Below are 13,713 nucleotides of genomic sequence, written 5' to 3' on the forward strand. Positions count from 1 at the left end.
TGGAAGAACACATTACAATTTACACAAATATATAACGCTCCCCCTTACCTCCCCGTGAGGTTGTGACCACCGTTTTCCCCCTCCAACCAACCGTCTCACTGCAAAGCTGCAACGTTGCCGACTTTTTCATTTTCTTAAGATTTTGACTCCATATTTACCTTTTATGCTTTCATCACTAAATAAATTTAAATTGGGAGCATTTTATGTCTGGGCTAATCGCTAAAATGTCACAAAAACGAAAAATATCTTTTGAAAACGTAATCAAATGGTGATAATTAAGACAACCCTAATTTAGGTCTATTTGTACAATTTTAATAGTTATAAACAAATTAAAATTTAAGTGCACTTTTAACAATTATAAAATTGGATGAAAATTTTAAAATATTGTTGGATTACCTTTTTTTGGTCATCTCTTTAATATAAGTTTAGACATATATTATGAAAGTTAATGCATGAATTTTAAATTATCTTAGTAAAAAGAAGACAAGTATCGTGGGTTGCATCATTGCCATAACCCTAAAAGGGAAGTAGGCTAGGGTTAGGGTAAGGAGAATACTAATTACAAACCCAAACCCATACTTACACCTTAATTAAATAACATATCATGTATTAAGTATTAACTTAAGCTTTATCCATAGAATAAATTTCCACATGTACCTTTTTGTGACTTTTTTAAGGTTTTTGGCGAAAAATTGTTAGGTAGGTGACGGTTAGAAAATATAGTTTTTAATTGTACATAAGTATTTTGACAAAAATAAATATAAGTTTTTAAAGATGTAAATAACATTATTAAAGCTAAAAAATAAATAAATAGATACATGATTTTTGTAAGACAACCTAGTAAGTTTTGGGAGAAATGACATAAAAGTCCTTAAGTTTTCATAAAAATGTCGGTTTATCCTTGGACGTGTTTTATATTTAGTAAAACCCGAAGTTTTGTTTAATTAGTTCATTTTTACCCTTGTAGCCGGTTTCCAGATAACCTACCGGTTACCTAGGTTACTTAATGCCAGTAAAGCCCTTGAATTTTCAAAAATGTTCGGATTTACCCTTAAGTTTTTAAAAAATGTTCGAATTTACCTTTACCTTGATTGTTATTTTGATTATTACTATTATTATTATTATTATTATTATTATTATTATTATTATTATTATTATTATTGTTGTTGTTGTTGTTGTTGTTGTTGTTGTTGTTGTTACATTTTTAATTGTATAAAAATATTTTATACATATATTTTTAAATGTATAAAAATATTTCATACGTTTTTAATACATTTTTATACATATTATTATTATTATTATTATTATTATTATTATTATTATTTAATACCTTTTTAAAAGTATAAAAATATTTTTACTAATATAAATATATTTTTAAATATATATATACTTGTATATAATATTTATATATACATTTGAAAGCCCATGTATTCCTATAGAAATGTATTTATATATTAAAAATGTATTTATTTATATTTATTAGGTATAAGTATAAATATATTTATATACATATAAATATAAAAATATGTATTTATATGGTTTATATTATATAAAAGATATAAGTATTTGTATTTGTACATATTACCAAGTATAAATATGTATTTATTATCAAACATCATACTAAATAGATAAGCAAAATAAATATTCATTAATTAAAAACATAAGGTAACAATTATAAAACCCTCGTAATTAGAAAATCTCAATAAAAACACTCGATTATAGATAAGATTTAGTATAGAATTTAAAAAAAACCTCTAATATTTAACTATATTAGGTTAATAGTGAGTAGATAACAATAAATAATCAACAAATAACACTCGTAAATGGAAAATATACATAATATAATTCAAAAAACCTCGACAAAAACACTTGATCACTGTAAAAATTAAGTATTATCAACTAAAAATCATTCATTAACTGTTTTTATCTCAAAATTGATAACGAAATGTCAAATACGAGTGTAAACTTCATTTATGATTGTTGTAAGTTCACAAAAAAGATCACGAAATGCATCAATTGATCTGAAGCATTTGTTTTTGCAAAATCAGTCATTGACGATATTTTTTACTTTATCAAGCTTTTTCTGTTCGATTCAACAATTATAGATGAAGATTTATGGTTTTCAAATGTATATAAATACTAAATACAAGTACATATATTTTTAAAAATATATTTATATTAGGAAAAATATTTTTATACATTTAAAAATGTATTAAAATTTATAAAATATTTTTATACATTTAAAAATGTATGTATAAAATATTTTTATACAATTAAAAATGTATTAATAATAACAACAATAATAATAATAATAATAATAATAACAACAACAACAACAATCAATGTAAGGGTAAATCTGAATATTTTTGAAAAACTTAAGGGTAAATCTAAACATTTTTGAAAATTCAAGGGCTTTAATTGCATTAAGTAACTAGTAGGCTACCTAGAAACCGGTTACAAGGATAAAAATGAACAAATTAAACAAAACTTTGGGCTTTACTGGACATAAAACACGTCCAAGGGTAAAACCGCCATTTTTGTGAAAACTTAAGGGCTTTTATGTCATTTTCCCTAATTTTTGTTATGATAGTTGTGATTTTATTAACACGCCATGCATGAAATAGCTTTTAAATTATATAACTTTTATTTTGAAATTTACATTAGTATTTCAATTGATTTATTTTAGTTTAAGTTCTTTTAGAAGCAAAATAAATATGAAAAGCTATTTGTCAAAAACGTCCTTAGTTTCATAAAATATTTAAATATACAATATATTAAAGCATTCAAAGTTTGATCTAACTTTAATTTAAACTAGGTGGGGAACCCCGCGTTGCGGGGGTCGGATGCGACAGGTCTTTCAGCAAAATTGAAATATGAACAAAATAACTTTACATTTTAAGAATTACTTTTAAAAAAAATAAATTCCTATTTTTTACATATTCATTTTCACTATAGGATGTAAAAAGTTTGTTTTTTTACATATATTTGTTTTAAAAACCAAAAATTGCACCTTAAGACGAATTTGAACACAAAATGACCGGGAAACCGGAACTATTCCCAACATGTATCCGCACAAAGTATGGGTACGGACATAAAATGACCTAAAGACGGATTTGAACACAAACACATAAACAAAGGACCATTCTTGCCAAAAGTCACATAAGTTTACTATTCTTAAAAAGTGTCCTCCTTTAATATATATATATATATATATATATATATATATATATATATATATATATATATATATATATATATATATATATATATATATATATATATATATATATATATATATATATATATATATATATAAAAGAATTAAATTGAGCATGGTTACATAAAAATCACACCTAACCAATCATGATTAATTTGTTAAATTATAGTTAGACCCTATTTTGATTTTTGGCATGAAATCATCCAGGACCAAGGCTAAATTAAGGACCGAACCTAATATATACCATATTAGGTCTGTTTTAAAAAAAATTATCCGAAAAATAAAGCTCAAAAAGATTATTTGTCGATCTAGCTAGTCCTTTTATAATACTCGATCCAAAAATTTCGAACTTTTTGTATATTCCTTTACCTTTAATTCAAAAACACAAGTCATGTGTAACATAAATGCATTAGATCGGGGATTAACGGACCCGATTGTCTTCTCTTTCTTATTCACGATCAACCAATCTTAATGAAATCCAATATTGACAAAAACTTGTTGATACATAATTAAGACTTCTTTAAATTTATCGTTTGTTTGTTTTTGTTCGATGGTGATAGGGTCTAAACCAAAAAGATCTCTTTACAACACAAAAAAGTAAGAATGATTCGATGTTTTATAACATCATTTGATATAATTGTTAAAATATTTCTATAATGCAAGTATATATATGTATGAGGAAACGGGACCGTTATACAATTGCGAGTAATAATATGTTAGACAGTTAGAGTGGGAGCAGTGTGTAAAACTTTTAGCAAACAAAACATAACATATCGACAAGATAAGAGAATGTTAAATTACCTTTTTGCCCATAACACAATATTAAAGGTAAACATTATCAAAGGGTTTTGCGCGTGTAAATTGCATGGATTTGTAGCGTAAGCATGCAGCTCCCCGCGTGCCAACCCAAATGTTAAGGCAATATTTACGCCCTCCAACACACCAAAAAAAAAAACAATTAAAAATAGAATATTCCTTAAATACTTTTTTTTCCTCTTTACCAAACATTTATTAAAATTAGTAACTTGTTTCATGGTTTACAAAATGCATCATCGTATTAGGCTACAAATCTTGATATTCGTTCTTAGCAAATATATAATTTATCCGTGTAAAGTTTACGCAAAACGCATCATAGTATTAAACAAATCTTAATATTCTTTAGACTGGTTATAGTGATATGCATGGTCTTTCAAACAGTTCGAGTGGTAATTAACAACTTTGATTATATCAACTTTGTATCCTACCAAAATTCTCACGGGGTTTAGAGGGGGGGGCAAAATGGGCAGCTGTACAGGGCCTAATTTTTTTTATTATATATTTTTATTTAAAAATACAAAATTATAATAAAGATAAGGGCCCTTTTTTTCTTATGCCTTTAAGAATATTCCATTTTTCAGGACCCATGAAAATTCCTATGATTAATTAAGATAGATTGCGAATATGTATGAATATTAAGACGTATTGTCTAAAAGTTCTGTGTACAAAAAAGCTATAAGTATAACTTTATCTATACAAATGACGGTTTTGATAGTTAAGATAAATTGTCTTTAACTATCTATATATTGTAATTAATGTCATATAAACTGATCGCATTGAGCAGATTCTATAAAATTTCGATCATTTAAGATTATTTTTTTTTATATAATAAGTTATGTGTTTATGAATTTGTGTTTATTAAAAGAGTGGAATATCTAGAAAAGAAGAGAGTAACAGAAAGAACATATAGGGAGAAGTGAAAGAGAAGCACTTAAAGCAACCAGGCAACTTTGAGACCCAGAATCAAGTGTAATTCTCTTGTCTGTCTTCACTCCCTCAAAGTAAAGAATATATATCACTATTCACTACCCACATTTCACATTGATTATATATATATATATATATATATATATATATATATATATATATATATATATATATATATATATATATATATATATATATATATATATATATATATAGTAGTAGTTTTTACTGAAAGTTATTGTCAAAATACATGATATACAAATAAATAATTGGTAAAAAAGGTAAAGTTGCAGTCTTTGTATCGAAGACTGGAAACACGTCTCTTACCCCACCACACCACCCAACCTCAACTTTCTCTCTCTACTTGATTTAATTTCTCAAAAATTGCATGTCTTGGTCACAACTCAAAACCCAATATTTATTTCCAAACCTCACATGCTTAAACTCTAAAAAAACTCAAAACCCCCCATTTTTTGTGCTCAAATCATCAATACCTGAGCTATTTAATTACTTGTCGCCTTGAAGTTGTTGTTGTCAGAGCATAGAAATCAAGGTATAGAATTAGAATAGAAACTTTTGGAGAGAGAGTGTGTGTGTGTATCACATCACAAGTGGGATTTTGTTTATGTTTTTTAGAAACATCATTTGAAGCTTTGAAATTGGCGTTATAGAGTGAATTGGGAAGCTCTTTAGAATGGCTAATGCTCATTGGGACAAACACAGAAGAAGCTTGTTTTTGTTTTGATTATAGGAAGGAGACAAGAAGAAGGCAAATGTAGAAGAAAAGAAAAGCAGAAAAAACAAATACAAAGAAACAGATTTGTTTGAATAAACGCAAGTACATACGACGATGGATTTCAGTTATAACTTTCAGATTCTTCCAATCATTTCCTCCTTTGTTTTCTTCCTCCTGCTGTGTTCCAGTGTTTTCTCAGCCATGTCAGCGGCGCAATTTGAAGATTTCCGGCGAATGAATCAAACTTTCCGCCCAGGGGAAGAGTCAAAGAAAATGAGATTGATCAGAACCCATCTAATGAAAATCAACAAACCTTCTGTCAAATCAATTGAGGTAACTCTTTAGATGATTGCCATAAACACCCATGCTTAATTAGTTCATCGTCAAAAATCATACAATCACTTCACATTTTCTCCCCCTGTTTTTGCGTGTTCTTCAAATTTCTTCTGATTTTCTTCCATTTCGATGCAGAGTCCAGATGGAGATGTAATGGATTGCGTTTTGGTTCATCATCAGCCAGCTTTTGATCATCCTGTGCTGAAAGGAACAAAGCCATTTGTGGGTTTCACATCTTCGTCTTGAAAATTACAAAATTCATTATTTTTCTCCTTTTTACTTAATTTATCTTGGTAATTTTTGTAAAATTAGGACCCACCGGAGAGACCAGATGGGTATAATCATGCAGGAACGGAGTCGGAAAACTATCAGCTATGGAGTTTATCCGGCGAATCCTGCCCGGAGGGAACAATTCCGATCAGAAGAACAACAGAAAGAGATATTTTACGTGCAAATTCCATTCAAAGATTCGGTAGAAAAATTCCAAAACCAGTCCGAAGAGATTCTTCTAATGGTGGCCATGAGGTAATTAAAATCTTCCGAAGCCAATTAAAAGTGGATGCTTTTATGCTTTGCGTCCATTGATGCATATATATATTATGAATGGATATAGAAATTCTGGTCGCTAAAAAGTAAAAAATTCGTTGCTAAAAATGTACAGCATGCAGTTGGATATGTAAGTGGAGAAGAGTACTATGGAGCAAAAGCAAGTATAAACGTATGGGATCCAAAGGTGACGGATCGATTTGAGTTCAGTCTGTCGCAAATGTGGGTTATTTCTGGTTCTTTTGGTGATGATCTTAACACCATTGAAGCAGGTTGGCAGGTATTTCTTTTATTCATAAATCAAATATTACAATTTTGTACAAGTATAATACCTTTTAACTCGTATGATTTTTTGTCAGTTTTTTTACTGTATATCTAAATTGACTTCTGAAAACAATTATATCACATGATAATTTAAAATATTAGCCATATATAAAGAGCAAATTACCTTGAGAACTTATGAAAACACGGTTTCCTTCCTTTTTAAGTAATAACAAAGCCAAAAAGTCAGTAAATCACATGGAGTTTATAAGTTAATTGGAACATCTTTAGGCGGTAATTTAATTTCTCAATTAAAAGTTAGGATTGTTTGATATGATTCTATTTAGACTGTTTGATACCGTATTTAAGAAATGTGATAAAGTTATTTAATTACATCAAATACAAACTTTTTGGTTTTATTAATTACACCAAACACATTTTTTTTACAAAAAATTTGCAAATGACGTAGCACTCTGTTTTCGAACCATCTAATAAAAGTGGTTAAAATTCTTTTGTTAATAGGTTAGCCCAGAGCTATATGGAGACAACTATCCTAGATTCTTCACTTATTGGACAGTAAGTTATTTAATTTTTTTAGCTAGGTTGTGATAAAATGTATGTATTTATTTCATTTGGTATATATTTAATATTTAATATTTAATATTTAATATTAATTAATTGTAGACGGATGCATATCAAGCTACAGGATGTTATAATCTGCTATGTTCGGGTTTTGTTCAAACAAATAACAAGATTGCAATTGGAGCTGCTATATCCCCAACATCGTCGTATAATGGTGGACAGTTTGATATTAGCTTATTGATATGGAAGGTAAATCTTTTAATTAGTTTGGAAAAACAATCTCTGAGAAATCAAAATAATAAAAAATAAAAAACTAATTTTTCTATTATGGGAAGTTAAATAAAATTAGAAGAAAAACAGTTATCGTATGAAACGTATATGTATGAAAAAGAGGGTTTATGAAGTTGTTTAAACTTTAATTCTAGGATATACATTTTTTATAACATTATAGCAAACCTTTTTTTTTGCATAAAATAAATGTTAAACAAATATAAATGCAAAAAAGCAAAAGGTAAAAAGAAGGAAGAATCATTTGGTTTCTTTAAGGGTGAGAGTGTCATCATATATTTTCAAAGTAGTCTTGCATTGTACACCATGGAGAAATTATTTCCTAAGCTTTTTCTAAAATATATTAATATTTGTGCATCACTTAAAAGGCAAGACTACTTGAACGCTTTTGGTAAAAAAAAAAATTACCAATTCTTATTTGAAGTTACTATAAAATATAAACGTTTTCCATCTTACAATTATCCTTACTCGATATTGATTTTGATATCCTTGTTTTCTTTGTTATTTATAGACATTTTTGTATATCTAGTTAATGGTCAAACTCTTTTAAGTATTTAAAAAAAATACATCATATTTGAAACGCTTTTGCATATTAGGAAAAAAAAAACAACTTTAATTCAAATCAATTTTTTGTTTAAAAAAAATTGTTTTGAATTCACTTTTCTTTTTTCTCCTACTCCCTTTAATTTTGATTTTTCACGTTTATCACATTTTGATTAATTCGCCTAAGTTATTAATTGTTTAAAATAAATATAATTATTTTTAATAAAATACAATATTAAAGAAATCTCTTCCAGACGGTTTAAACGATATCAATATCGAAAATTGAAAAATACAAGCATCATAGTATAAGACATGCTATGTTTCATCTTAATTTTGTTTCTTTGAAAAACCATGTATTGAATATTAATCAATTTTTTTTCTTTTTCTCGACCTTATTTCAAACATTGTAGTTTAATAATGTTCAAGTTAATATTCATTTTTGAAACTTTGAAATTATCTTAGAAACCCTCAATTGAGGAGTATATTTTATAAAGCAGTATAAAAAGAAGAAAAATATAAATATTAACTGTAACGTTGGATTTTCAAATGGTTATCGTATAGTTAGAGTAGAAGAAATGTGCAACAATATGATTTTTTTTATTTTTTTTCAAAATAAAGATTAACGGAAAATTAACAATGGAGTCGAACAAACCGTTTAAAACGTTTGTCATTGGAGATGAAGCTAATATTTAATTATCTATATGATTTTGGCTGACGACTCTCTCAAACAAACTAAAAAATGTTTGGTATATACATGTAATTAAACAAATATTCGTTATGTGGTTTTTGTAGGATCCGAAGCATGGAAATTGGTGGCTTGAATTCGGATCTGGGGTCTTAGTTGGGTATTGGCCGGCCGATCTTTTCACTCACCTTCGAGATCACGCAAGTATGGTTCAATTCGGGGGTGAAGTTGTGAATAGTCAAGCCTCGGGTTCTCATACCTCAACAGAAATGGGAAGTGGACATTTCTCTGGTGAAGGGTTTGGGAAAGCTTCATATTTTAGGAACATGCAAGTTGTCGATTGGGATAATAGTTTAATCCCATTGTCTAATTTGAAAGTATTGGCTGATAATCCGAACTGTTACGATATTAGAGGTGGGATCAATAATGTTTGGGGTAATTATATTTATTATGGTGGACCAGGTAAAAACCCGAGATGTCCCTAAATGGGCTCCAGTTTTTATTAAGTACAAATACACGGATCAAATTTTTATAGCAAGCTTCATTGTTTTACTTCGATTTGGTGATCAGCTCTCTTATCATGTGGGTTATTCTTTTAATCTTTGAGGTTTTTATAGATTGAACAAATCTTGTAAATTAGCAATTTTGAGTTTAAATGATCAACATGTTATGGCTTGTGATGTTATTTTCCACTTGTTTATGCATTTCCTTCTTATAACTTATAGTAAGGTACACAATAGCCCTTCTCATTTGGCCATCACGCAGGCCCAAAGTCTGACCTAATCAAAGTTTGGTCAACCCAAGCTTGGGAAAGGCCCGACTCGTTTCAATTTTTTTTTCTTTGTTTAAGTGTCATTGTAGTTAATTTGCTCATATAACATCATACTTCCATCTATAATGCATAGATATATGAAATAGAAAAAAAAATGATCTTGCACATAGGTCATTGTATTATATATTATAATGTACCAAAATGATCTTTTGAGCTCACTATAACAAATAACAAGAGTATATTAATCTATATGTAACATATGATAATACCTAAAAATATTTTATAGGTTAAAATTAATGTATATATTGAGTATAAAGCGACCTCTAAACCTTTATATGTTCATTTAAAAGCATCATAGTGACTAAACTTAGTGTATGTTCCATTTAAAGCGAACTCTAAACCTTCTTATATATTCATTTTTTATGGCGGCTCTTACACTTAATTTTTTAAAATAAATTGTAAAAAGTTTTAACCCAATCCAACCCAACCTAAATAGGCCATAAAAATATAAATAAAGAACAGTTAAGGCTCAAGCACATCCCTTTAAGTATCACCAAATAGGAATGGCAACGGGGCGGGTTCGGGGCGGGTCTTGATTTCCCAAACCCGAACCCAATTTCTAAATGTGTCCCCGAACCCGACCCGATACCCAACAGGTTTCTTATCGGGGCGCCCCGTCGGGGCTGAAACTTTCCCCGAACCCGACCCTAAACCCGAAACCCGATAACTACCCAAAAACCCGACCCAAAAACCCGAAATATGGCAGGAAAAAAAATAGAAAAACAAAATTTACAGAATGAGAAATTAAGAACTTAAGACGTTACATAGGCTTAAAATACCAAATAAATTCTTAAATCATTTAACCAAATAGAAATTACTAATAGTAATATTGTAACAACCAACCAACCAAAACACCAAAGTACAAAATATGAAAAATTAATTCATCACAATAATACAATAGCACTTAACATTAAAACAAACTTAAAATCAAACAAAATCATCCAAAATTATTGTCCCGCTTTCTTTAGTGTTTTCCTACAAAATATTAAACAAACTCAAAATCAAACCAAATCATTGAAGCTATATAAAATTAATATTCATAGAAGTGTCGCTTTACCTTTTCCACGTCATAATCAAATTCAAAAGAACGACAATATGTCTCGGTCTCTTCAAAACAAGCTGTTGTATATAAGAAAATATAAAATCAATTTAACAAAAATATTATTAATGTGAACGTATTGCCCTTTTTGAACCAACTACTTCATCTCCATCTTCATCAAAAAATGTATCATTAATATTTTTCCCGTCATCAAAAAATGTATATAAGACAATTGAAATCACATCACCAAACTAAATCTCTTACCCGGTTACCTTCTGCAGACATGGTCATAGAGCTTAGTGATGTCTGAATTTCTTGCCTACAACCAAATGATTGATATTCTTATGTTAGAGTCTAAGTCACAAGTTAGTTCTGCTGTAATTTGCAGAAAAACTCTTATATCACTAAAACCTTGCATAAAACCAATGATTACACACAAGAAAATAAGTAAGGAATTGCAAAAACATAACAAATTCATTATAAATAATGATTCTCAACAATAAATCTAACTATCATAACACACACTGGTTATTATATGGAACAATCTAGATGTAACATTGCTACCAAAACTGAACCAACAATGCTAGCAAATAAACAGTGCCCCCCATTAATTAAAGAAAAAACATCATCGATACAAAATAGCAGTACCTAATGCTCTCGAGAGCAACCTTCTGTAATCCTTGATCGTTATTTTGAACCCTCTCAACATACAGCTCTAATTGCTACTTCAACGCCAAATCCTCATTTAAAAACTTCAAAATAAATAATCATATTTTAATCTAAAAACGAATCTAAACACTTAGATAGAACTGGAGTCTAAAAACTAATCAGAATCTGGATTAAATCTTACATGGATTAGGATTTAGGAACTTATTCTTACCTAGATTTAGATTGTGTCGAACAGATGTGCTTCGAGTCTTTGACTTCGAGTCTGTGAATTGCAATTACCGATTCTCCAAATGGTGGTGAGGAAAAATAACGAGGCAACGAACAACTAGAGAGGTTGCGACTTACGAGGGGTAATAGACGAGTGAAACGAGGCAACTTGATTACTGGATTTGAGTCTTCTTCGATGAAACAGAACGAGCTTCAGGAATAGGCCTTCGATTCTTGTGATGTCGGCTGGATTGATTGACGATAGCGTTAAGTGGTAACGTGATTTTAGGGTTAGAGTATCTGAGGGGATTTATATATATATATATATATATATATATATATATATATATATATATATATATATATATATATATATATATATATATATATATATATATATATATATTCGGGGCGGGGCGGGGCGGGCATAACCCACTCTGTGCCCCGAACCCGAAAAAAATACCCGATAACGACCCGATACCCGACCCGTAACCCGATAAGCTTGACCCGCCCCGCCCCGAAATCTTCGGGAATCGGGTTTTCCCGTCGGGTTCGAGTTTTTTTGCCATCCCTATCACCAAAGAGCAAGCCAAAAGCCATGTCTGATGGCCTATTAATCCCTCTTAGGACATGGGATCTATATGTACCTCTAACTTATAGAGTAAATTACATAAAATGTCCTTGTGGTTTTCAAAATATATCAGGTCTAGTCCATGAGATTTAATTTTGTAGTTTTTGCCCCCATTTAATTTCCTTGTTACACATTTCGTCCATTTTGTAACCACTTCTAGCCCTCACCCGCTAAGCCTCATCATGTGCTTTGCACATAAGGGTATATTAGTATTTTCCATGCCTCTTTCTTAAATTTGGTCGATGAACAAGGATGTGATTGTGGGTTTTTCTCTAATTCCTCATTCTCCTATCAAGTATCTCTCATGATAAAGGATATAATTTTATGCATGTAATTGATATGTTGGATACACACCTCCTAACCATAAATAATCTCGATAGTAGATTTATTCATCCTCCCAAGTTGTAATATTAAAGCTTTTTTGAGTTTGTTTGGTAGAGTACTTTTAATTAATGTCTTCTTCATCTTATGAAACTAAATATGGGTTTTTTGGTTGGTATGATACTTGGATATGTTCAAGGGTAGTGTATTCTTGTATTGCTATGTTTTTTTAATGCCCTAGAAGCTTAAAATATTTTTCTTGTTGTAGAGAACCAAAAACTCAAGCATTTCATAAAGAATATTTGGGTGCTTGTTATTATGTTGGGTATGTCGATGGAGTTTACATAGTTGGTGTTGGTGTACTTTTATTTAGAATGCTAAAGAATAGTAGACATTAGTATGTTGTTCAAATGGAATGGGGTTGGATTATTAAGGAATAAGATATGTATATTATCTTTTATATATTTAGAATATTTCCCTGTAATTACTCAGCCATCTACATCTGTATTTTCCCTGTAAACCTTCCTAGTTTATCCCATGTTCTTGTATTCTTTGGCTATTTAAGCCACTCCCTGTATGTGCATAAGATGTATCAATTCACGCCTATATCTCTGTTTATATGGTATCAGAGCTACCCTGCTCTCACGAGATTTGATCCTATTCCTATCTTCTCAAATAAAACCCTCAACCATCAATTAGGGTTCATCGATGGCCACCAAAAACACCATTCACATTACCGCTGCTACTCATCTAACCATCAAACTCACACCCAATAATTACCCATTATGGAGAAAACAAGTCGAATCCACTTTGATCAGTCTTCAACTTGATAACCACATCATCGGCCCCTCTGTTCAACCTTCAACAACAATCATTGACAAGGAAGGAAAAAAATAACAAATCTTGATTAGCTTCCATGGCATCGCAGAGATCAAATGATATTCAGTGCTATATTGGGGAGCTGTTCAGACTCGATACAACCTCTCATCTCGTCTGCAGCTACAGCTTGAGAAGCATGGACTCGGCTACACTCAAGCTTTGCCTCATCCTCAAGGTCCAGAATTATCTCCTTAAAGT

The 13,713-nt window shown here is 29.8% G+C and overlaps 1 protein-coding gene across 1 annotated transcript; it reads left to right on the top strand.

The window, feature by feature from the left end:
* Window positions 1–5,352: 5,352 nt before the first annotated feature.
* LOC111881578 (uncharacterized) lies at window positions 5,353–9,641 on the top strand. The gene is made up of 7 exons (XM_023877981.3): window positions 5,353–6,029; window positions 6,168–6,254; window positions 6,345–6,557; window positions 6,694–6,858; window positions 7,362–7,415; window positions 7,524–7,670; window positions 9,045–9,641. Exons 1-7 carry the CDS (start codon window positions 5,811–5,813, stop codon window positions 9,420–9,422), a joined length of 1,263 nt encoding a protein of 420 aa, XP_023733749.1. The 5' UTR covers window positions 5,353–5,810; the 3' UTR covers window positions 9,423–9,641.
* The last annotated feature ends 4,072 nt before the right edge of the window (window positions 9,642–13,713 follow it).

The sequence above is a fragment of the Lactuca sativa genome, chromosome 3 (assembly GCF_002870075.4).
Source record: "Lactuca sativa cultivar Salinas chromosome 3, Lsat_Salinas_v11, whole genome shotgun sequence".
Taxonomy (NCBI): domain Eukaryota; kingdom Viridiplantae; phylum Streptophyta; class Magnoliopsida; order Asterales; family Asteraceae; genus Lactuca; species Lactuca sativa.